Below are 26,496 nucleotides of genomic sequence, written 5' to 3'. Positions count from 1 at the left end.
TTTTTCACAAATGTTAGGTTTCTCACTGAAATTATTTACAAACAGCTTGTGCAATCATGGCACAAATGGTTGAAAAATCTTCTCTGGGATCCCCTTTGTTAAGAAATTACAGACATATATAGCTTTGCCATTGCTTTTTAGTAATTAGAAGGCCGCTAATTTCAGCTGCACATCACACTTTTATTATTCCCAGCAGTGATGGGGTTAATCAGGTAGTTTGTAAGGTTAATTTTAGCTTTAGTGTAGAGATTACCCTCCCAACTGATACTTCCCATCCCCTGATCCCTTTCTCATCCCTTTCAAACAGATCTCTTCCCTCCCCCACCCCCCAATTGTCACCCCCAGAAAATATAAAGCATTATTTTTTGTAATATATATATTTTCTGCGGTGTAGGATTCCCCCTTACCCCTCAACCTCCCTGATCCCCCCCCCAACAGCTCTCTAAGCCTCCCCCCTCTACCTTTTAGCTGCCATATAGGTACTGACAGCTGTCTGCCAGTACCCAGTTTGCTATCATTTTTATTTGTTTAAAAAAAACAACAACATTTTAGTGTAGCTGCCCCCCCCCCTCATTAGCCTACCCCCTTTCCACTATAGGAGCCCCCCCCTTCCTGCTTCCCCCTCCTCTCCCCTCCCTCCTTCCCACTCACTACCGCTCTACACATTTTTTTCTGTAGCGTCTATTCCCAATACAGCTTGAGGGGAAAGACTTGCTGGAGGTCTGACATATCCCTCTCCCTAAACGCAATCTCAGGGAATAAGAGGGACCAGGACAAGCTGAATACATCCGATGAAAAACGTTTAAACAAATGGCAGAGAGGTTGTGTATGAAACTCCTGTAAAAATATGCAAATCCAGTAAGTCTGTGGACTGACTTTGAATGGGGTGGACAAGGTTAGGACAGCAGGACAGTGACAGAAAATAGCCCAAAAACTCCACAATGGATACTAAAAATTGGCAATTTCTAGCTTGGCATGCAGTATGTAAGTACGCAGTCTGTAGAGTAAGGCCCAGAACATGTTTAGTAAGGTTAGCAGAGCAGGAAGAGAAGATAACGATGTCATCCAGGTAGCTAACAAGGAATGTGTCCAACAAATCCCTAAAATATTGTAAAGGAAGTGTGGGAAAGCAGTTGGGGCATTGCATAAGCTGAAAACCATCACCTGTTATTCAAAATGCCCATATGGAGTTTGGAACGCTGTATTCCATTTATCCCCTTCCCTAATCTTCACTAAGTTTTAAGCCACACTGAGATCAAACAAGTAAGTAAATATATTGCTTAAAGTGATATGAAACCCAGTTTGCTTTCTTTTATTCTTATTCACGGTTTGATATCATTTTCCTTAAAGCAAATGTGTTGGTCTTGCTATAAAGTTGGACTGGCTGACTTTGAATGGGGTGGACAAGTTCAGGACAGCAAAAACGTTTTTTGGATTCATGGCGATATGTCCCAGTGACAGGAAATAACCCAAAAACTCCACAATTTTTAGTAATGCTTAGTAAGGTTAGCATAGCAGGAAGAGAAGATAACGATGTCATCCAGGTAGCTAACAAGGAATGTGTCCAACAAATCCCTAAAATATTGTAAAGGAAGTGTGGGAAAGCAGTTGGGGCATTGCATAAGCTGAAAACCATCACCTGTTATTAAAAATGCCCATTAAAGGCTGTGACACACTGCAAGCGGAGTGTACATGCGGCTGTGTGCGCTCAGTGTGTCCTGCCTTTTCATCTCTGAGCACTCTGCTGCATCAGGACGCGTAGCTGAGCGCTCAGAGATGAAATATTTGAACTTCAGAAGCGATGCGACGCGGAGCGAAGCAGCTGCTTCGCCTCGCGCCGCATCGCTTGCAGTGTGTCACAGCTGTTATCCCCATCCCTAATCTTCACTAAGTTTTAAGCCACACTGAGATCAAACAAGTAAGTAAATAAATTGCTTAACGTGATATGAAACCCAGTTTGCTTTCTTTTATGACTCAGAGCATGCAATATTAAGCAACTTTACTCCTATTATCAATTTTACTTTGTTCTCTTGGTATCTTTATTTGAATGAAAGCTTAGAAGCTGGCCCATTTTTGGTACAGGACCTAGGTAGCGCTTGCTGATTGCTGAACCAAAAATGGTCCGGCTTCTAAGCTTACATTCCTGCTTTTTAAAATAAAGATACCAAGAGAACGAAGAAAAATTGATAATAGGAGTAAATTAGAAAGTTGCTTAAAATCACATGCGTTATCTGAATCATATAAGAAAAAAATGTGGGTTTTAATATGCCTTTAACTTTAGCATTGATATCAAAATCAAGACTTTATTCACAGTTTGATATCATTTTCCTCAAAGCAAACGTGCTGGTCTTGCTATAACGTTACAATTTAATACACAAGGATATGAATAGCTAACATTTCCTTGTAAGGAACTTTCAAAATTTTCAGATACAATATTTACTCACATCTACATAACTGCCCAGTGTGGTCTAACTTAACACTAGTAATCTTTTTCCATGGAACAGGTGGTGGCTCAGGTGTATGATGTTAGAAATGTCAGCATTCATTAATGATCAACTATACTGCTTCCTTGTATCCTTACAATGTGGGGTTCTGAAGAATCTTTTGACTACCCTTAAATTTCTCTTCTCATTTTATTTTTACCTTCTTTTTTTATTATTTGCACAGAGTATTTCTTACATTTTCTATTTCTATTTCTCCCTTCCATACGTCTCAGTTGTTATGGATCCCAGAAACGTGTGTAGTACCACTGGGATCTGTTACTGGATTAAACATCATGTAAGCTTAAAGGGATAGTCTAGTCAAAATAAAACTTTCATGATTCAGATACAGCAGGCAATTTTAATCATATTTCTAATTTACTCCTATTATATTTTTTTCTTTGTTCCCTTGGTATCTTTATTTGAAAAAGCATGAATGTTCAGGACCTGGGTAGCGCTTGCTGATTGGTGGCTAATGTAGCTACCCCAGGGCTGAGCCAAAAATGGTCCGGCTCCAAAGCTTACATTCAAAAAAAGATACCAAGATAACAGGAAAAAAATTGATAATAGGAGTAAATTAGAAAGTTGCTTAAAATTGCATGCTCTATCTGAATCATGAAAGTTGAATTTTGACTATGCTATCCCTTTAAATGGACACACACATGAAAATCAAATTGAGACTGTTTAACCAGGGCATAATATTAAGAATAAATTTGTCAATTGCCTCTCTTAAAACTTTTTACATTTTCAACCCTTATTTTTACAGACTTTAACCCCATTTTCTGTCCGTTTGGGACCAAGGCTATTTTTACATTTCTGTGGTGTTTGTGTTTAGCTGTAATTTTCCTCTTTCTCATTTACTGTACCCACACATATTTTATACCGTTTTTCTCGCCATTAAATGGAATTTCTACAAATACCATTATTTTCATCATATTTCATAATTTACTAGAAAACAAATTATAAAATATGATGAAAAAATGGAAAAAAACACACTTTTTCTAACTTTGACCCCCAAAATGTGTTACACATCTACAACCACCAAAAAACAACCATACTAAATAGTTTCTAAATTTTGTCCTGAGTTTAGAAATACCCAATGTTTACATGTTCTTTGCTTTTTTTGCAAGTTATAGGGCCATAAATACAAGTAGCACTTTGCTATTTCCAAACCATTTTGTTTTCAAAATTAGCGCTAGTTACATTGGGACACTGATATCTTTCAGGAATCCCTGAATATCCATTGACATGTATATATTTTTTTTAAGAAGACAACCCAAAGTATTGATCTAGGCCCATTTTGGTATATTTCGTGCCACCATTTGACCGCCAAATGTGATCAAATAAAAAAAATCGTTAATTTTTTCACAAAATTTAGGTTTCTCACTGAAATTATTTACAAATAGCTTGTGCAATTATGGCACAAATCATTGTAAATGCTTCTCTGGGATCCCCTTTGTTCAGAAATAGCAGACATATATGGCTTTAGCGTTGCTTATTGGCAATTAGAAGGCCGCTAAATGCTGCTGGGCACCACAATTGTATTATGCCCAGCAGTGAAGGGGTTAATTAGGTAGCTTAGCTTGTAGGGATCTTGCAGGGTTAATTTTAGCTTTAGTGTAGAGATCAGCCTCCTACCTGACACATCACACCCCCTGATCCCTCCCAAACAGCTCTCTTTCCTCCCCCATCCCACAATTGTCCCCGCCATCTTAAATACTGGCAGAAAGTCTGCCAGTACTAAAATAAAAGGTATTTTTTTTATTATTATTATTATTTTAAAAAAATTTTTACAACCATTTAGCCCCAAATCTCCCTGACACCCCCCCCCCCCAAAAAAAAAGCTCTCTAACCCTCCCCCTCTACCTTATTGTGCGCCATCTTGGGTACTGGCAGCTGTCTGCTAGTACCCAGTTTGCCATAAAATGTTTTTGTTTGTTTTTTACATATTTTTCTGTAGTGTAGCTGCCCCCCTCAATAACCAACCCCCACCCCCTTCCAGATCCCTTAGATAAAAATTCCCTCCCTCTTCTCTCCCACTTTATCTTACAATAATTGTGCCATAGTGTAGCATTCCCACCCACTCTGTGCACGTGTGCGAGTGCCTGTGTGCGCACCCGGCGTCCCTGAACGTAATCCCGTCCCCCTCGGTCACACAACCCCCATCGATGGCCGTCCACCCGCCTCTCTGCAACGGCTCCCACCCACCAACAATCGTGGCCATCAATGACCGATGCAGAGTGTCTCTCTCTGCATCGGATGGCTAAAAAATGTTATTGCAGGATGCCTCAATATTGAGGCATCACTGCAATAGCATGAAAGCGGCTGGAAGCGATCAGGATCGCTTCCACCGCTTGAAAACACTAACGACGTACAGGGTACGTCCTTGATCTTTAATGACCGTTTTTTGTAGGACGTACCCTGTACGTCATTGGTCGTTAAGGGGTTAAACGCTTCTTGCTTTTGTGCAGAAATTGTTGTTTGTCTCAATTTCCCTAGAGATGCCTTAAAGCAAAATCTGTAATCTACATTTTCAAAATGCTACAAATGGCTTAAACCTGCTATTTGATTTGCAGAACTTGCAGGGAATTTGTTTTTTTGATAGGGATGTCAGATGTCCGGTATTCAACCGGACAGTCTAGTATTCAACCTTACAGTCAAGTATTTTAGCAGGCTGTTCAGTAAAATCTTCACAAAACTAGTGGACACTTAAATGTTAAATATAAAAGTATAATGGTTCCTTTGTATCAATGCATTACAAAAATGGAGCAGAAAAAAAGTTAGGTGCAGTGGATCAAATCTCTACTGGCAACCAAAGAGGCACAATTATAGATGTGTATGTTACTGGCAGCCAAAGGATAAAATTACTGATTATTTGTGAAACATATACATGGTAGGATCAAGAGTGGGGTCTATGGTAGCGCTTTGGTAGGGGGGCATTGTGTGACCCCAAAGACCATAGGGCCCGGTCCACCTACAGTTTCTCCAGTATTTTTATGTTAGCAGTGTGCGAGAAGCATATATTTTACACAGAAGGAAAAGGTGTTTAATGTCCTTTTAAAACTGACAAGTTTTATCAGGGCTGAAAATTGTGACTGTGTGTGTGTGTGTTTTTGTATGTTTTGTGTGTGTGTTTTTGTATGTTTTGTGTGTGTGTTTTTGTATGTTTTGTGTGTGTGTTTTTGTATGTTTTGTGTGTGTGTGTGTGTTTTTGTATGTTTTGTGTGTGTGTGTTTTTGTATTTTTGTGTCTGTTTTTGTGTGTGTGTATGTTTTATTGTTTGTTTGTTTTTGTGTATATGTTTTTTTATGTGTGTGTGTTTTTGTGTTTGTGTGTACCGATGAACTGTGTATATTTGGGGTTAGTATCCAAATCAACTTCAAAAACATAAGGAAGGGCATGTGATTTGTGAAGATTTATTAAAGAAAAGTAAAAATTAAACTGTCATGATTCCGATTGAGAGTACACTTTTAAAAAACTAATTGAATTTACCTTTCTTACCAATGGTATACTTTACCATGTAAAGTACTTTATAAAACTGCCCGAGATAGTCATGCAGAATTCGGGGAACATCTGAATTTGCTATACTTGGTTTGGAAAACAAGCATGAAAACCTATATGGAAAAATGTATTTTTACAGGGTTTGTGCAGACCCACATGGAAGCAAAAATGAATCAGCCAATCAAAAAAGGAATGCCAACCAAAAACTGATTCAGCATTACTGATGCTTTGTTCCTTTCTTATAATTTTATGTCTAAATACAATTTATTTATAATGACCAAAATACTTAGAATCATGAACGAACATTATATTTGTGAATGTTTAAAGTGTGATTTGAGCACATGTGAAATTGACGCATCAAGATTTACTGTGCAAAAATGAAATGGCTTTTCAATGGGTAAAAGTTTCTTAACCCCTTAATGACAGGCGATATACCCTGGGTTAAAAAGTCCCGCTGACAGTGGCGCTATTTCCAAATGCATGTATTATAGAGGTCTCGCCTCTATCACCTAGACTCGCACTATTACAGGGCTCAAAACCCTCAGGGACATGTAAACGTGTTTATAATGGATGAGGTCTCTGACCTCATTTGAATACAGTTAGAAATATCTCTTTCCGATGACTCTGAATTTGTAAATGGTATTACTGTGTGTAAACCTATGCAAAAAATGTTTTAATGGATTGGAATAGACAATTCGTATGGGACTGAAGAAAATCCAAATTTGCAATTCAGAAAGCATATTTAATTTATTAGGAAAACAACTGAATACAGCACTCATTTGAAAGACATCAGCCAATCACAGACTAGTATACATATTCCCTGTAAACTTGTGCACATGCTCAATAGGATCTTGTTCCCCAGAAAATGTGCATATAAAAAGACTGTGTAAAATTTGATAATTGAAATAAATTGGACAGTTTCTTAAAACGGCATGCGCTATCTGAATCATAAAAGTTTATTTTGACTTGAGTGTCCCTTTAAGTAGCGGCATACAAGCAGAACATTTATACATTTACTTTCTACTTACTGCATACAACAATACAGTCCCTAAACAAATTTTGAGTATTTGCCAACAAAAAAGAAATACATGTTAAGCAGAGTGTCTCATTTGACTAAGAATTACAGGATATTTGATAAGCTTGTTTAAAAATGGAAGTATCCAAATATTCTGGTAAACATCCCCTCTTCCACAAAGCCTCTGAGAGGATTTTCCTTGCCGGCTTACACAGCAGGTGATAATATTTGTGAATGTAATGTTACTGCTCTGAACCTTCACTGAGCAAATATTGAAATTTATTACAAGTCAAAGAAAGAGAGAGAAATCTCGGATTATACGGTGTTATTTGCTCTGTTGTTCTCATTAGCTTGATTGTGTTTGTTTGTATACCCTAGTGCATTAAAGCCGTGTGCTTTCTCCTATATGTTTAAAGGGACAGTTAAGTCAAAATTATTTCATGATTCAGATAGGGCATGTAATTTTAAGCAACTTTCAAATGTACTTTTATCATCAAATTGTCTTTGTTCTCTTGGTATTCTTTGATGAAAGCTAAAGCTAGTTATGTGCATATGCTAAATTCCAAGCCCTTGAAGGCTGCCTCTTATATCAGTGCATTTTTACAGTGTTTCACAGTTAGACAGTGCTAGTTCAAGTGTGCCATATATATATATATATATATATATATATATACACACACGCACACACACACATATATATATATATATATATATACACACACACACAGTATCTCACAAAAGTGAGTACACCCCTCACATTTTTGTAAATATTTTCATGTGACAACACTGAAGAAATTACACTTTGCTACAATGTAAAGTAGTGAGTGTACAGCCTGTATAACAGTGTAAATTTTCTGTCCCCTCAAAATAACTCAACACACAGCCATTAGTGTCTCAGCCATTGGCAACAAAAGTGAGTACACCCCTAAGTGGAAATGACCAAATTGAGCCCAATTAGCCATTTTCCCTCCCCTGTGTCATGTGACTCGTTAGTGTTACAAGGTCTCAGGTGTGAATGGGGAGCAGGTGTGTTAAATTTGGTGTCATCGCTCTAACACTCTTTCATACTGGTTACTGGAAGTTCAACATAGCACCTCATGGCAAAGCACTCTCTGAGGATCTGAAAAAAAGAATTGTTGCTCTACATAAAGATGGCCTAGGCTAAAAGAAGATTATCAAGACCCTGAAACTGTGCTGCAGCACGGTGGGCAAGACCATACATCGGTTTCACAGGACAGGTTCCACTCAGAACAGGCCTCGCCATGGTCGACCAAAGAAGTTGAGTGCACATGCTTAGCGTCATATCCAGAGGTTGTCTTTGGGAAAGATGAAGCACAAGAAAGCCTGCAAACAGTTTGCTGAAGACAAACAGATTAAGGATATGGATAACTGGAACCATGTCCTATGGTTCGATGAGACCAAGATAAACTTAATTAGTTCAGATGTTGTCAAGCGTGTATGACACCAGGTGAGGAATACAAAGACAAGTGTGTCTTGCCTACAGTCAAGCATGGTGGTGGGAGTGTCATGGTCTGGGCCTGCTGGAGTGCTGCCGACACTGGGGAGTTACAGTTCATTGAGGGAACCATGAATGCCAACATGTACTGTCACATACTGAAGCAGAGCATGATCCCCTCCCTTCGGAGACTGGGCCGCAGGGCAGTATTCCAACATGATAAAGACCCCAAACACACCTCCAAGATGACCACTGCCTTGCTAAAGGTGATGGACTGGCCAAGCATGTTTCCAGACCTAAACCCTATTGAGAATCTGTGGGGCATCCTCAAACGGAAGGTGGGGAGTGCAATGTCTCTAACATCCACCAGCTTTGTGTTGTCGTTATGGAGGAGTGGAAGAGGACTCCAGTGGCAACCTGTGAAGCTTTGGCGAACTCCATGCCGAAGAGGGTTTAGGTAGTGCTGGAAAATAATGGTTGCCACACAAAATATTGACACTTTAGGCCAAATTTGGACATTTCCACATAGGGGTGTACTCACTTTTGTTGCCAACGGTTTAGAGATTAATGGCTGTGTGTTGAGTTATTTTGAGGGGACGGCAAATTTACACTGTTATACAGACTGTACATTCAATACTTTACATTGTAGCAAAGTGTCATTTCTTCAGTGTTGTCACATGAAAAGATATAATAAAATATTTACAAAAAAGTGAGGGGTGTACTCACATTTGTCAAATACTGTATATAAACAAGCTTGTGCTCACTCCCATGGAGTTATTTATGAGTCAGCACTAATTGACTAAAATGCAAGTCTGTCAAAAGAACTTAGATAAGGGGGTAATCTGCAGACTCTTAGATACAAATATTTATTTAGAAATAAGTAGAACCTATTCTGTTACGAAAACATTTTTCAATGAGGATACGTCATGGGCTTTGCGCAACATATTAGGATTTTTGTGTGTTTTTTTTCTATTTGTTAAGGGAGAAACTTCTATGGGAATACTTGAAAGCGCACGTGATTTGGCTACTTAGATTACACGACTTAACACGTGCGCAAAATAAGTTATTTTTTAACTTGTAATAGCTGCGCAACCCCAAATGCAAAAAAGCTACAACAGTTTTTTCACAACTGATTTGCCGCACACTTGATACAGTAAAGAACTGCTGTTTCCAAGCAGATACTACTGGTCACCCAATCAGCAGCAGTAGTCACACAACTGGGTTGTCAGCATCCTATTCTGCTCGGGACCAGCAGTGCTCTGCAGCTCCAGAGTAGTACTTAAACTGTGTGTTCAACTCCTTTGTGGGGGTTAAAAATAAATAAATTATTAAAGCGTCGCTAGTCTAACAAATCAGAGCATGTAATTGTTCCACCCTTTAATTAATAATTTTGTTTGCTATATAGTATAAATTCTCATTTTGGGTATCACACAAAATTAGAAATTAGCACAATTTTTCCCCACCCTTTTTTCTTAAACTGTTAAATACTAATTTGCATATGTAAGTTTCTTCTGGTAAATATTGTTGATATCATGGTATTACATAATTGGAGGTCTTGGGATGAACAGGCATGTAAACAATACATTTTATATTGTCAATGGATTTCACAGAGCAAATGAATGGTTAAATGAACTAATACTGCATAAATGCAATTACATAAGTGTTGTTATAGTACAGTTATGTAGAAATGGATTCTACGTTAGAAGGATGGTTGTAAACATAATGATTGAATAGCTATATTATTTATGGCTATCTTTGAAATATTCATGTTACATGGAAATCAGACTAGATTTTTTTCTTTTTCAATTTAGTTTTGCAATATGCCCATTGCTATTGATGAAATACACTGGAAAACATCACCATGTAAATACCTCATTAAAGCAGTACTCCTCGCTTGTACAGTTCAGAGTTCTTTAGGAACTCACAGGAATTATGTGAAAACAGAATTTATGCTTACCTGATAAATTACTTTCTCCAACGGTGTGTCCGGTCCACGGCGTCATCCTTACTTGTGGGATATTCTCTTCCCCAACAGGAAATGGCAAAGAGTCCCAGCAAAGCTGGTCACATGATCCCTCTTAGGCTCCGCCCACCCCAGTCATTCGACCGACGGACAGGAGGAAATATATATAGGAGAAACCATATGATACCGTGGTGACTGTAGTTAGAGAAAATAATTTATCAGACCTGATTAAAAAACCAGGGCGGGCCGTGGACCGGACACACCGTTGGAGAAAGTAATTTATCAGGTAAGCATAAATTCTGTTTTCTCCAACATTGGTGTGTCCGGTCCACGGCGTCATCCTTACTTGTGGGAACCAATACCAAAGCTTTAGGACACGGATGAAGGGAGGGAGCAAATCAGGTCACCTAAATGGAAGGCACCACGGCTTGCAAAACCTTTCTTCCAAAAATAGCCTCCGAAGAAGCAAAAGTATCAAATTTGTAAAATTTGGCAAAAGTGTGCAGTGAAAACCAAGTCGCTGCCTTACATATCTGGTCAACAGAAGCCTCGTTCTTGAAGGCCCATGTGGAAGCCACAGCCCTAGTGGAGTGAGCTGTGATTCTTTCAGGAGGCTGCCGTCCGGCAGTCTCATAAGCCAATCGGATAATGCTTTTAAGCCAAAAGGAAAGAGAGGTAGAAGTCGCTTTTTGACCTCTCCTTTTACCAGAATAAACAACAAACAAGGAAGATGTTTGTCTGAAATCTTTAGTAGCCTCTAAATAGAATTTTAGAGCACGGACTACGTCCAAATTGTGTAATAAACGTTCCTTCTTTGAAACTGGATTCGGACACAAAGAAGGTACAACTATCTCCTGGTTAATATTTTTGTTGGAAACAACTTTCGGAAGAAAACCAGGCTTAGTACGCAAAACCACCTTATCTGCATGGAACACCAGATAGGGCGGAGAACACTGCAGAGCAGATAACTCTGAAACTCTTCTAGCAGAAGAAATTGCAACAAAAAACAAAACTTTCCAAGATAATAACTTAATATCTACGGAATGTAAGGGTTCAAACGGAACCCCTTGAAGAACTGAAAGAACTAGATTTAGACTCCAGGGAGGAGTCAAAGATCTGTAAACAGGCTTGATCCTAACTAGAGCCTGAACAAATGCTTGGACATCTGGCACAGCTGCCAGTCTTTTGTGAAGTAAAACAGATAAAGCAGAGATCTGTCCCTTCAGAGAACTTGTAGATAATCCTTTCTCCAAACCTTCTTGTAGAAAGGATAGAATCTTAGGAATTTTTATCTTGTTCCATGGGAATCCTTTAGATTCACACCAACAGATATATTTTTTCCATATTTTATGGTAATTTTTTCTAGTTACAGGCTTTCTAGCCTGAATCAGAGTATCTATTACAGAATCTGAAAACCCACGCTTTGATAAAATCAAGCGTTCAATCTCCAAGCCGTCAGTTGGAGGGAAACCAGATTCGGATGTTCGAATGGACCCTGAACAAGAAGGTCCTGTCTCAAAGGTAGCTTCCATGGTGGAGCCGATGACATATTCACCAGGTCTGCATACCAAGTCCTGCGTGGCCACGCAGGAGCTATCAAGATCACCGAGGCCCTCTCCTGATTGATCCTGGCTACCAGCCTGGGGATGAGAGGAAACGGTGGGAATACATAAGCTAGGTTGAAGGTCCAAGGTGCTACTAGTGCATCTACTAGGGTCGCCTTGGGATCCCTGGATCTGGACCCGTAGCAAGGAACCTTGAAGTTCTGACGAGACGCCATCAGATCCATGTCTGGAATGCCCCATAATTGAGTTATTTGGGCAAAGATTTCCGGATGGAGTTCCCACTCCCCCGGATGGAATGTCTGACGACTCAGAAAATCCGCTTCCCAATTTTCCACTCCTGGGATGTGGATCGCAGACAAGTGGCAGGGGTGAACCTCCACCCATTGAATTATCTTGGTCACTTCTTTCATCGCCAGGGAACTCCTTGTTCCCCCCTGATGATTGATATATGCAACGGTCGTCATGTTGTCTGACTGAAACCTTATGAATTTGGCCTTTGCTAGTTGAGGCCAAGCTCTGAGAGCATTGAATATCGCTCTCAGATCCAGAATGTTTATCGGGAGAAGAGACTCTTCCCGAGACCATAGACCCTGAGCTTTCAGGGATTCCCAGACCGCGCCCCAGCCCACTAGGCTGGCGTCGGTCGTGACAATGACCCACTCTGGTCTGCGGAAGCTCATTCCCTGTGACAGATTGTCCAGGGTCAGCCACCAACGGAGTGAATCTCTGGTCTTTTGATCTACTTGAATCGTCGGAGACAAGTCTGTATAATCCCCATTCCACTGTCTGAGCATGCACAGTTGTAATGGTCTTAGATGAATTCGTGCAAAAGGAACTATGTCCATTGTTGCAACCATCAATCCTATTACTTCCATGCACTGCGCTATGGAAGGACGAGGAACAGAATGAAGTAATTGACAAGAGCTTAGAAGTTTTGATTTTCTGACCTCTGTCAGAAAAATCCTCATTTCTAAGGAATCTATTATTGTTCCCAAGAAGGGAACTCTTGTTGACGGGGACAGAGAACTTTTTTCTTTGTTCACCTTCCATCCGTGAGATCTGAGAAAGGCTAGGACGATGTCCGTATGAGCCTTTGCTTTTGACAGGGACGACGCTTGAATCAGGATGTCGTCCAAGTAAGGTACTACTGCAATGCCCCTTGGTCTTAGAACCGCTAGAAGAGACCCTAGTACCTTTGTGAAAATCCTTGGAGCAGTGGCTAATCCGAATGGAAGTGCCACAAACTGGTAATGCTTGTCCAGAAAAGCGAACCTTAGGAACTGATGATGTTCCTTGTGGATAGGAATATGTAGGTACGCATCCTTTAAATCCATGGTAGTCATAAATTGATTTTCCTGGATAGTAGGTAGGATCGTTCGAATAGTTTCCATTTTGAACGATGGTACCCTGAGAAATTTGTTTAGGATCTTTAGATCCAAAATTGGTCTGAATGTTCCCTCTTTTTTGGGAACTATGAACAGATTGGAACAAAAACCCATTCCTTGTTCTCTTATTGGAACTGGATGTATCACTCCCATCTTTAACAGGTCTTCTACACAATGTAAGAATGCCTGTCTCTTTATTTGGTTTGAAGATAATTGAGACCTGTGGAACCTTCCCCTTGGGGGTAGTTCCTTGAATTCCAGGAGATAACCTTGAGAAACTATTTCTAGCGCCCAAGGATCCTGAACATCTCTTGCCCAAGCCTGAGCAAAGAGAGAAAGTCTGCCCCCCACTAGATCCGGTCCCGGATCGGGGGCTATCCCTTCATGCTGTTTTGGTAGCAGTGATAGGCTTCTTGGCCTGCTTACCCTTGTTCCAGCCTTGCATTGGTTTCCAGGCTGGTTTGGGTTGTGAAGTATTACCCTCTTGCTTAGAGGATACAGAACTAGAGACTGGTCCGTTTCTGCGAAAGGGACGAAAATTAGGCTTATTTTTAGCCTTAAAAGACCTATCCTGTGGGAGGGCGTGGCCCTTTCCCCCAGTGATGTCTGAAATAATCTCTTTCAAATCAGGTCCAAATAATGTTTTACCTTTGAAAGGAATGTTAAGCAATTTTGTCTTGGAAGACACATCCGCTGACCAAGACTTTAGCCAAAGCGCTCTGCGCGCCACGATAGCAAACCCTGAATTTTTCGCCGCTAATCTAGCTAATTGCAAAGCGGCATCTAAAACAAAAGAGTTAGCCAATTTAAGTGCTTGAACTCTGTCCATAACCTCCTCATACGAAGATTCTTTACTGAGCGATTTTTCTAGTTCCTCGAACCAGAAACACGCTGCCGTAGTGACAGGAACAATGCATGAAATTGGTTGTAGAAGGTAACCTTGCTGTACAAAAATCTTTTTAAGCAAACCCTCTAATTTCTTATCCATAGGATCTTTAAAAGCACAACTATCTTCGATAGGAATAGTAGTGCGTTTGTTTAGAGTAGAAACCGCCCCCTCGACCTTGGGGACTGTCTGCCATAAGTCCTTTCTGGGGTCGACTATAGGAAATAATTTCTTAAATATAGGGGGGGGAACAAAAGGTATGCCGGGCCTTTCCCACTCTTTATTTACTATGTCCGCCACCCGCTTGGGTATAGGAAAAGCGTCGGGGGGCACCGGCACCTCTAGGAACTTGTCCATCTTACATAATTTCTCTGGAATGACCAAATTGTCACAATCATCCAGAGTAGATAACACCTCCTTAAGCAGTGCGCGGAGATGTTCTAATTTAAATTTAAATGTCACAACATCAGGTTCAGCTTGATGAGAAATTTTTCCTGAATCTGAAATTTCTCCATCAGACAAAACCTCCCTCATGGCCCCTTGAGATTGGTGTGAGGGTATGTCAGAACAGTTATCATCAGCGTCCTCTTGCTCTTCAGTGTTTAAAACAGAGCAATCGCGCTTTCTCTGATAAGTAGGCATTTTGGATAAAAGATTTGCTATGGAGTTATCCATTACAGCCGTTAATTGTTGCATGGTAATAAGTATTGGCGCACTAGATGTACTAGGGGCCTCCTGTGTGGGCATAACTGGTGTAGACACAGTAGGGGATGATGTAGTATCATGTTTACTCCCTTCATTTGAGGAATCATCTTGGGCAATATCATTATCTGTGGCATTACTGTCCTTACTTTGTTTGGACACTATGGCACAATTATCACATAAATTTAAATGGGGAGACACATTGGCTTTCATACATATAGAACATAGCTTATCTGATGGTACAGACATGTTAAACAGGCTTAAACTTGTCAACAAAGCACAAAAAACGTTTTAAAATAAAACCGTTACTGTCACTTTAAATTTCAAACTGAAAACACTTTATTACTGAATATGTGAAAAAGTATGAAGGAATTGTTCAAAATTCACCAAAATCTTGTCTTAAAGCATTAAAAGTATTGCACACCAAATTTCAGAGCTTTAACCCTTAAATTAACGGAACCGGAGCCGTTTTTACATTTAACCCCTATACAGTCCCAGCTATATGCTTTGCTGAGACCCAACCAAGCCCAGAGGGGAATACGATACGACAAGACGCCTTCTATAAGCTTTTTCAGTGATTCTTAGCTCCTGACACATGCATCTGCATGCCTTGCTCTCCAAAAACAACTGCGCATTAATGGCGCGAAAATGAGGCTCTGTCTATAACTAGAAAGGCCCCCATCTGAAAAAGGTGTCCAACACAGTGCCTGCCGTTTTTCTAAACGTTCCCCAAGATTATAATACCAATAATTAGTTAGAATCTGCATAATATGCCTAGTAAAGCAATCGTTTTAGCCCAGAAAAATGTCTACCAGTTTTTAAGCCCTTTTTGAAGCCCTTTATTCTTTTATGTTTAACTAAGAAAATGGCTTACCGGTCCCCATGAGGGGAAATGACAGCCTTCCAGCATTACATGGTCTTGTTAGAAATATGGCTAGTCATACCTTAAGCAGAAAAGTCTGCTAACTGTTTCCCCCAACTGAAGTTACTTCATCTCAACAGTCCTGTGTGGAAACAGCAATCGATTTTAGTTACTGTCTGCTAAAATCATCTTCCTCTTACAAACAGAAATCTTCATCCTTTTCTGTTTCAGAGTAAATAGTACATACCAGCACTATTTTAAAATAACAAACACTTGATAGAAGAATAAAACTACATTTAAACACCAAAAAACTCTTAACCATCTCCGTGGAGATGTTGCCTGTGCAACGGCAAAGAGAATGACTGGTGTGGGCGGAGCCTAGGAGGGATCATGTGACCAGCTTTGCTGGGACTCTTTGCCATTTCCTGTTGGGGAAGAGAATATCCCACAAGTAAGGATGACGCCGTGGACCGGACACACCAATGTTGGAGAAATGTGATTCTTCCATAACTTAACAACTTGTCATTAAAACAGAAAAAAATCTCTGCAAATACACTACAGAGAATGAAAATAAAAATAGCAGTAGATTACAGTGAATAAGAAAACAAAACGTGTAACGTAACAATTATGTTAATTTTAATTAATTTTTATGAAACATGATCATGTTCAATTGTTACTTTTGTAGGCTTGGTGGAAGAGGTATATCGTGCTCAGCGTGAGAGGGATGAGGCAGTGATGGCCCGACTCAGACTTGCCAATGAGGAGCGTGATGAAGCTCTTTTACGAGTTCAACAGTTTAAACTCTACCTAAAAGAGTAAGAATATAATAAAATACCATATTAAACCATTTCCATTTTTTCACGTTTATATCCTTTGAAATATTTTTGCCGTCCATCCATTCTTTTTCATCCTAGTTTATATATTATGAATGCACAGTAGTGCAGTCATAGTTTAAATTAGCTCTGGCATTGTATATAAATTTAATTTTTCAAATGCTTATATCACTGAATTAATTTATTTTAAATTCTCCATAAAGCCTAAAGATGTGAAGAAAATCAGTTAATTTTATGTAACAGTAATAATAATAATACGTTTCCCATATGACAGCATGAGGATTTTAGACAACCCTAAAGACTAAACAAATTTACCACATTTTACTGGGATACAAAGCTCTTGGGGTAGAATATTTGTAAAATTCCATTCAATAGATACAAAGATATAATACCTAAAAAAAAAAATTAAGAATCCTATTCACCACCCACCTCTTTTAACCCCTTAAATCAAGGATTCACAGGCACCAATAAATATTTAACATAGCCTGCATCATATCACACCTTGAATATAAGCCCCCTAATGCAAAGACTAAGACCACCAATGCAATAAATTAAAACTGCTACCCATCTAGCTTAAAGGTTCATTATAGTGCAAAAAAAAAAATGTCATCATCTAATTTGTTAGAGCATGTCATTTTAGCATTACAGCATGGCCATGTGACTGCCTCTGTTGATTAGCTCACTGGACTGGGCCATTTGGGACCACCAGGTCTCTGCAGCCCCCTAGCTATGTGTTAAACCTATAGAGTTGCAGGGTCAATAGTGCTAAAATTACATACTCTAGCAAAATGTAATTTTGCACTATAATGGTCCTTTTAAAAGTCTCAGTAATCCATCTTACCGCCTGAAATCTTTTAAATATTTTACAAATAACTTATTTAGCTTTAATTTGTGATTTGAAATAGATGCTTCTCCATGTTAAAACCTGCACCTATAGAAAACAGGCAGCAGTGGTGGGAATAAAATTTACTCTTATGAGTTAGCAATTGTAAAGAGAGAGAAAGAAAGAAACAAAGGCCTTTATGGGCATGTTTATATTTTAATGCACAAAAATGGCTGTCTCAAGTACATAAATAAACCCAAAGTCACAATTTAACATTAATCTAATGATCTGCAGCTGGTATAACAAGTTATTAGAAATCAATTAAGGGGAACCCACTTTTATTGTACAGAATTTCTTTAAGTAATAATGTTCCTCTTAAATAACCCAAACTAATTCATTGTAGCTACATTCCCAACACTTTAACCCTCACCTCACTAAAACCTGCTGTCACCTATGCACCATCTCACTAAGAACACATTTTCCAACACACCACCATTCCTATGAAACTCTCCCAGTGCTTATAAAGGTCCCCAAGATAGGCCCTAGTTCCAGTAATGTTCCTTGCAAGGCAACACCCCTCTCCCAGTATCCCAAGTTGGGTTCTGTAATCCGCTCTGGCAGAAGTAGACCCCACCCCAGCACCTAAAACACCTACACCTGTCTATGCATTCTACCTTCCAATGCAACAATCCTCCACATTTTCATAAATCTAAAATAACCTGCTTATTAGCCCTGGTGACAGACAATTAGAGCATGACTAACTGAATACACTTCAAACAATTTTTTTCTTTTTAATGGTAGTGAGAGTCCATGAAATCCTATTCTTACATATGGGAAATACATCACCTGGCGACAATAAAGAGGCAAAACACCCCAAACAGAACATTCAACTATCCCTCCAACTTCCCCATTCCCTCCCAGCAATTCTTTGCCTCGTCTAGGAGGTAGACAGAAATTAGATTGTGCTCTGTAAACATTTTACTTTAAGTGCCTTGAAATGGATTGTTTCCTGAAAGAGACAGTTAGAGGAGTACTGTGGCAGTCCTTATTAATCTCTTAGTAGAGTATAGGACTCAGCTGCTCACAAGCGTTGCAGGGAAGTCCCCAGGCCTCTTCTTGTGAGCCATGATGTACTCCCACACAGTCCTAAAGCGTTAAAGTGGTGTTTTTTCCATTTTCACAGGACCTGTGTTATCAGCTGCTGGAAGAACCCGGAGCAGCAGAGGGGTGAGTCATGCTCAACTAGTACCCATTTGGGCTATATGCCTTGTTATGGGGGTGATGTAGGTGTGGGCACTTATGCACACCTTTAAACATTTATTTCTTCTCCACTCAAGAATGACTAGTGTCTAAGTCTTGGTGGGGTGTGAAGGTGACTGTGGAGGCTCAGGTGTAGGTCTATACTTTATTTGGGGTCGTTACTAGGGCTTCTCAGTTAAGAGCCTCTGGCACTTTAAACACTATGTCTTCTCAATACAGCGGCTCCTGTGCTGGTATTCGGCACCGGAGTGAGTCACTTGACACGTTGTCCCTAGTAGGGAGTTACTAACGGATTGGGTTTGCCTCATAGTAGTCACGTGGCAGTAAGGGATACTCAGGATTTTATGTAGAATTTCTTCGGTATCTACTAGAAAGTTTTGTAAAATAGAGAATGCTAACTGGCTGATTTAAAAAAAAAAAACGGTACAGAGACTACACATTACTTTTATAGCTTATTCAGGGTCTCCTGTAGTATTCCCTATCCCTTCTTTGGTTGCTGATTACATTTCCATGGAATAGGAGAAACCAGAATCTGTTTTTCTTTATTCTCCTAAATTTAAAAAAAAAAATTTCGACAACCATTTGGAGTTTTGGAACACTGTACCCAAGTGCGATAGGAGATATTTCTACCCTAGCTAGGCAAACCTTCATTCCATTTGAATTTAGTATATCCTTTAAGGATCCTATGAATAGGAGTCTGGAATTTTAGACGTGTTTTTACATGGGGGTCTGTTTTTTCCATCCAACAATAAGTATTGCTGCTGTGACCGGATCTGCAGCCTTCGGGTGTGACTTCTTATCTGAGTTGATTAGATTGAATATCATCTAGAGGAGATAAAGGACCATTTCAGGTGCTCAACGCTACTAACTTTCTAATATGCGATGCAGTTATCCAAATTGCCTCTATTAATGCCAACAATACTAGCTTCGTGCTTTTAGCAGAAGAGTTCTCTGGATAAAGTCCTGGTCTGCGGATATCGTTTCCTGTTATGGGTATGGGTTTCTTGGACTCTATTTTTTCAACTGTCACTGAAGGAAAGGGGAGTTTTCCTTCCCCAGGACAAAAAAATATAGACCTAAGGGAAGAATGGGCTTTTCATCAGTACAGTCACAGAGAAACTCTTTCTTCAAATAATCTTGAAACCACAAAGAGTGCCTGGAAACCAAATCTGGTTTAGAACAAGAATAAGCAGTCCAAGAAGTTGATTCCAGACTGCATGAGGTGTTCCACAACCCGGGGTTAGTTCCTGTAGGGATCAGATTAAAACTGTTTGTATGGGGTGCGGGCCCAAGCTTTTCATAGTTCTAAAGAAAGATGGAACTTTTTGACCTATTTTAGACCTGAAATGCCTAATTGTCATTCGGGGACAATCATGATGACAGTGGACTTGATTGATATGTACCTTTTCATCCTGATCATTATGGTCTTTATAGATCTCTAAGTTTTACTTTTCTGGAGAAGCATTTTCTATTTCGGCCTACCCTTTGGTCTGGCCATGGTCCCAAGAGCTTTCACAAAGGTACTAGGGGCTTTACTTGCAGTGGTCAGGATACAAGGTATTTCTGTGGCACCATATTTGACAACATATGGTTCAAGCTCCATCTTTACAGTTAGCAGCACTCTCTCAGAAGTTATTTCAGTATCTTCGGATCATGGTTTGAGGTAATCATAGAAAGAGTTCTCTTGGTCCTCGTATGAGGATTAGCTTTTTAGGGGTCATTATAGATTAGTTGGTTCGGTAAATTTGCCTAATGGTATGACGCAAATCAAACTTCTATCTATCTGTCGAGATCTTGGGGTTGTTCCTCATTCATCTCTGGCGCAATGCATGGGAGATAGTGGGTCTTATGGTAGCTGCTCAGACGTGATACCTTTTGCTCGTTTTCCTTTGCTACCTATTCAGTTGTGCTTGTTTAGACTATGGAATGGGGATCACTCAAACCTGTCTCTGTGGTTATTTATTTAAAACTTTGAGTGCTAACGTCGCAGAGTTTCCCACTCTGGTGCTAATGACGGCTCAGAGCCGTCGCTAGCACTCTCCCACCTTGAGGGAGATCTGGGGGCTCCTACCCCAGCGATCGGACCTGCATAGTGACAGGCATCGCCGGGGCTTCACGTTATGCGCGCTCACGTCACTCGAAATGACGTGATGATGTCATTGTGCAACTTTATTTATACTTAACAATGTTAAGTATAGGAGCAGGGGGCATGCTGCTTAGAAGCCTGTATCTCAGGCATCTAAGCAGCTACAGACCCCTAAGACCCACCGTTGGAAAGGTAATCATCTAACCTTTCCAACAGGGTGAGTCTTGGGGATCTGAAAAAGAAAAGAAAAAAAAATAAATAAATTTAAAAAAAACTTAAAAAAAAGCTTAGCATCCAGATGGGAAAGGGTTAAACTGAATTTTTAATTTAAACCACTGAATATATAATTCTATGTTAAAACCCACTAAGCCATTACAGTCGACACCAGAATTTTGGTTGTTTAAAAAGATAATCAGTCTATTACCCATTCCCCACTTTTGCATAACCAACACAGTTATAATAATACACTTTTTACCTCCGCCATTTACCTTGTATCTAAGCCTTTGCAAACTGCCCCCTTATTTCAGTTCCTTTGACAGACTTGCATTTTAGCCAATCAGTGCTGACTCCTAGGTAACTTCACTTACATGAGCTCAATGTTATCTATATGACACACATGAACTAACGCCCTCTAGTGGTGAAAATTTGTCAAAATGCATTCAGATTAGAGGCTGCCTTCAAGGTCTAAGAAATTATAAACCTAGGATTAGCATTCAACTAAGAATACCAAAAGAACAAAGCAAAGTTGCTGATACAAATAAATTGGAAAGTTGTTTAAAATCACATGCCCTATTTGAATCATGAAAGTTTATTTTGGACTTTACTGTCCCTTAAAGTTAAGGGAAATAAACACTATAACAGGGTCTCTATTATTTCCAAAGAATTTATTAGGAACCACTATATATATTGTATGTTGTAATAAGATTAATATTTACAGGTACAGTAAGTCCCCTACTTACAAACTTTCAAGTTACAAACTTTCAAAGATACAAACATGCGTTCGCATGTCAAATCACGGAAGTTAGTTCCGTTTTTGTTCACTCCATGCCTGTTTTACTATACAAGGTAAGATTAAAAATGTTTTCTTTACAGTTTTGGTTGTTTATGTACTACTGTACTGTAATTTATGTGAAACGTATTATAAAGTGAGGTTTATAACACTTTTCACACAAATTACAATACAGTTGGACTTGCAAACAAATTGGACTTACAAACGTAACTCGTTCGTAAGTAAGGGACTTACTGTATATATACAAATATATTTTACAGCAAAACAGTCTTAGTTTAATTATTGCAGGACAACCACCACAACCTCAATTTGTGCAACACTGATAAAATAATCACAGCATTTTATCCAAGGAATATATCCAAATTCTCCAATGTGTCCAATATCATCCATCTTTAGCAAGAGAGAGAAGAGAGAGAATGTGTTTCCAAATTTTATATCTCAATTCAAAAGGGTCTGGCCTATAAGGCTAATGGGATTGTCTTTAAAACACCTAGCTAAGACACAGTATCTGGGGGGAAGGGATGATCAGGTCACCAGAAACCAGGGTATCGGGGTATGTATTCCTTCGCCCATCTTGGAAGATTATCTCCATGGACGCAAGTCTCTTTCTTTGGGGGCAGTATGGGGCAATTGCAGAGCTCTTGGAGTATGGTCAGCACGGGAAGCCTCCCTTCCCATATATCTCTCTAGCTCCGAGCCATTTTCCAATCCCTTGATGGCATAACCCAGTTATATTCCGTCAGTCCTATCAATTTCAGCCAGATAACTCACTATGGTAGTGTATGTTAACCTTCAGGTGGATTTCTTCTGTTTGCTAGCAATTCATGAAGTCGCACACATCATATACTGGGTGGAACGACATTAATGTCTGTTATTGTCTATCCACATCCTAGGAATGGGGAATTTGGAAACTGATTTCTGAGTTGTCAGGTTTTTCCCCCTGGAGAGTGGTCTCTCAATCTGGATGTCCTCAACAAGATAATAATCGATTGGGGTCACCGGAGATCTTCTCATGGCGTTGCGTTTCTTTTCTAGAGTGTACACCCATTGGCAGTACTTTAGGATTATACATGTGGAGTTTTCCCCCGATAGTGTTCTTCCCAGGTGTAATAGCACAGCTCACAGAAAGGGTAGATCCTATGTTGGCCTCACAGTTCTTGGTTCATAGATCTTTTTGTTGTCTGCTCTTCTAGAGCAGTTTTTCTCAAAGGTCGGACCTCTAGCTCACTGTCCTTTCCTTTCCCAAGGTCAGTTTTCTCTGAGGTTTTCTGCATTGAGTTTAATCGAGTGATTTTAGCTCAGAGACTTTTCTGGGTCTGTGATTGATCACTGATCAGGCGTGCAATCCTAACTTCAGGCATAATCTGCCATATGGTGTATTTATCTTGCTGTGTTTAACGTGGCTTCTCCTGATTCAGATTAAGAATTCCACTCATCTTCAGTTTTTTTTTCTAGAGGGACTGAAAAGGGTTCTTTTGACTAGTTTCTGTCCTATCTTTTGTTCTAGCTATGGCTAAAATTTGACCGGTGTTTAAGCCTATTGCTTCATTTTGGAGCCTTATTCTTGCTCTTAGAGTTTTACCACATAACTTTTGGGTACATGCTTTTTCTTGGTAATACATTTTTTTTATCTTGGAAATTATGACTTTGTTGGCATTTTTTTCTCCAAGCAGAGTCTCTGTCCTGTCTGCTTTTCAATATGATTCTCCCTATGTCATGATACAGCCTAGATTTGAACCTGGGACCTGTCTCTTTATCTGCTGCTGTTTTCCCCAGTCTGTTGCTTTTTTACCACGTTGCCACCAGGTGGCTTGATCACAGGCTAAGAATATTGGGTTTTCTTTTTGCTGCAACTTTGGCACTCTGGCTCCACCTGCTTACCAGCTGAAACAAATCATATAATCAGCAGCCTGCTATATTTGGGAAGTTTGCTTGCAGTTCTGGGCCTTGACATTGAGTGTTGCACTCTGACAGAGCCTCTGGTCCTGATTCCTGTGTGAATACAGTTTTGTTGGATTTCCTGGTGCCTGGATTTCTGCTTCATTTACAGACTGCTCTTCTTGATTTTCGCTTGGCACTGTGTTCCGTTTCTGGACTGATCTTGGCTATCCCCTGATATTTCCTAAGGACTGCCTCAGAGTTCCAGTCTACAGCATATGCAAGCATCCTGCCTGTTATTACAAAAATCTGCATTCCTGTCTGTTACTACAGAGTTCCAGTCTACAGCATATCCAAGTATCCTGCCTGTTATCACAAAGATCTGCATTCCTGTCTGTTACTACAGAGTTCCAGTCTACAGCATATGCAAGTATCCTGCCTGTTATTACAAAGATCTGCATTCCTGTCTGTTACTACAGAGTTCCAGTCTACAGCATATAGTTCCAGTCTACAGCATATGCAAGTATCCTGCCTGTTATTACAAAGATCTGCATTCCAGTCTGTTACTACAGAGTTATAGTCTACAGCTTATGCAAGTGTCCTGCCTGTTATTACAAAGATCTGCATTCCTGTCTGTTACTACAGAGTTCCTGTCTTCAGCATATCCAAGTATCCTGCCTGTTATCACAAAGATCTGCATTCCTATCTGTTACTACAGAGTTCCAGTCTACAGCATATGCAAATATCCTGCCTGTTATTACAAAGATCTGCATTCCAGTCTGTTACTACAGAGTTCCAGTCTACAGCATATGCAAGTTTCCTGCCTGTAATTATAAGTTACCTGATTACAGCATCTCTTCATATCCTGCCTGTTACTACCAAGTTTTGGTCTACAGTATATCTACGTATCCTGCCTGTTATTGTCAAGTTTTGTCTACAGTTTCTATACATTTTTGCCTGCTTAAGACTAAACCAAGTTACTTTGTATTCTTGTCTACACCGAGACTTTGCCTTGTATCTAGTTTGCATCTCTCTGCATTGCTAATTCACCTATCAATAAAACCTTCACCTTTATTTTCTAAAACCCTTGTACCTGTTTAATTATGCCAAAAATGAAAGACTCACGCAGACAAAACACAACTTTAACCCCAGAACCTGATACCTCTACACAACAGCTCCCAACACCTGAACCTGCTCCCTTGCAGAGTATGACACCCTACCTGGTGTTCTCACCAGGATAAGACTTTTCTTCAGTTGTAGTCAGGTTTCCTGCCTAAGGACATTGTTGTACCATCTGTTTGTCCAAATCAAGGTTCCCTAAGGAAGTATTATTACACAATCTGGTTGTGGTTAGGACAGTAAAGTGCTTCCTTTATGCTCAGAGGAATTTCGTCAATCGACTACTCTGTTCTTTCTTCTGACAATCTCAAGGACCAAAAGGCCACTGCTGTTTTCTTTATCCTTTTGGTTGAGGATTTGTTTCTTACTCCTATGACTTATCTGGAGGCAGCCTATGGCTTGTATTCTGCTCATTCGACTGTTTGGTGTCAACGTCTTCGGCCTTCATCGATGGGGCTTTGTTTGATTAAAACTGCAAGGCCGCTACTTGGTCCCCAGAGCATTCTTTTGCAAATCTTTATTAGTTTTGATTTTTTGCATCGACCGAGGAATCATTTTGCAGAAGTGTTCTTCCAGTGGCCGTGCCTAGTGAGGACTGTCTTGCCAGTTTTCCCACCCAAAAATTATTTGTAGACTCCACAGCAATATAGACTCCCATATGTAAAAATAGGATTTCATGGACTCGCTGCCATTAGAAAGAAAAGAAAATGTTTTCTTACCTGATAAATTATTTTCTTTCTTGGTAGTGAGAGTCCATTAACCCACCCAGCAGTTTTACCTTGCACTTTCTTTGCCCCTTTTTTATCTCACTCACTTTTCCCTATTATCAGGTATGAACTACTGGGAGGAAAGGGGAAGGGATAGCTGAATGTTGTGTTTAGGGTCACTTTGCCTCATCTTGGTGGCCAGGTGTTGTATTTTCTATATGTAAGAATAGGATTTTGTGGACTCTCATTACCAAGAAAGAAAATAATTTATCAGGAAAGAATACATTTTATTATTTCTTTGTTGTTATATTCTAACCAGTTCAGTTATGTTTTTGCTGTTTATACCTTAAATTCCATTTCATGCTATATTTTCGGTATGTAGAATGTTTTTGTTAAAATACAATAGGGACATTATCATTCTGTTTCATTTACTGAAGAACCTAGATATACCTTAACCATAATAAATGAAGTGGCACAATGCTACTTGACATTTCGAGCTGTTTTCTACCATAACTGTGAGCGATTTCTCTACAGCTGCACATTAGTGCAGAATAAAAAAAGAAATTGAACCGTAATTGTTATTTAATGAATAATATATAATTATTTTGATTATTAACTCAATTGTGAAGAAAATATTGACTCTGATAGTAACAACTCATATTGATTATTGTTCATTGGTTGCTTTATAATCAGAAAGCAATACTAAGGCTTAGGTAAAGACTGTGTTAATGACTCTAATAATAACCTATTAAATACTTATATTACTTTGCTTCTATATTTATATATTTTTGCCTGAGACAAGCTTTATCAATAAAATCTAGCATCAGAGAGCCAAGTCTGAAAAAAATACTCTGAAGATCAGTCCAGCGGGTTATGTAAAGCTTTATCTATGCTTCTTTATAAGGGAATGGAAAAGTAATAGAGGAAAAAAACCCTAATTAAAAGAGAAACGATCAATAAAAACAC

At 39.4% G+C, this 26,496-nt stretch overlaps 1 protein-coding gene and 1 long non-coding RNA gene across 2 annotated transcripts in view; one reads left to right on the top strand and one right to left on the bottom strand.

The window, feature by feature from the left end:
• MIPOL1 (mirror-image polydactyly 1) overlaps window positions 1-26,496 on the top strand; it is a 1,201,709-nt gene that overhangs the window by 754,493 nt on the left and 420,720 nt on the right. The window contains exon 8 of the mRNA XM_053697725.1: window positions 16,501-16,630. Within this exon, the coding sequence (XP_053553700.1) occupies window positions 16,501-16,630 (130 nt within the window). The remainder of the gene's footprint in view (window positions 1-16,500; window positions 16,631-26,496) is intronic.
• Window positions 16,430-26,496, bottom strand: part of LOC128645015 (uncharacterized) — an 80,730-nt gene continuing 70,663 nt past the window's right edge. Inside the window, exon 2 of the long non-coding RNA XR_008400066.1 lies at window positions 16,430-16,622. This is a non-coding gene — a long non-coding RNA (uncharacterized LOC128645015). The remainder of the gene's footprint in view (window positions 16,623-26,496) is intronic.

The sequence above is a fragment of the Bombina bombina genome, chromosome 1 (genome assembly GCF_027579735.1).
Source record: "Bombina bombina isolate aBomBom1 chromosome 1, aBomBom1.pri, whole genome shotgun sequence".
In the NCBI taxonomy this organism is placed as follows: domain Eukaryota; kingdom Metazoa; phylum Chordata; class Amphibia; order Anura; family Bombinatoridae; genus Bombina; species Bombina bombina.
Note: the sequence above shows the minus strand (reverse complement) of the source record. Positions and strands in the feature narration are given on the sequence as shown.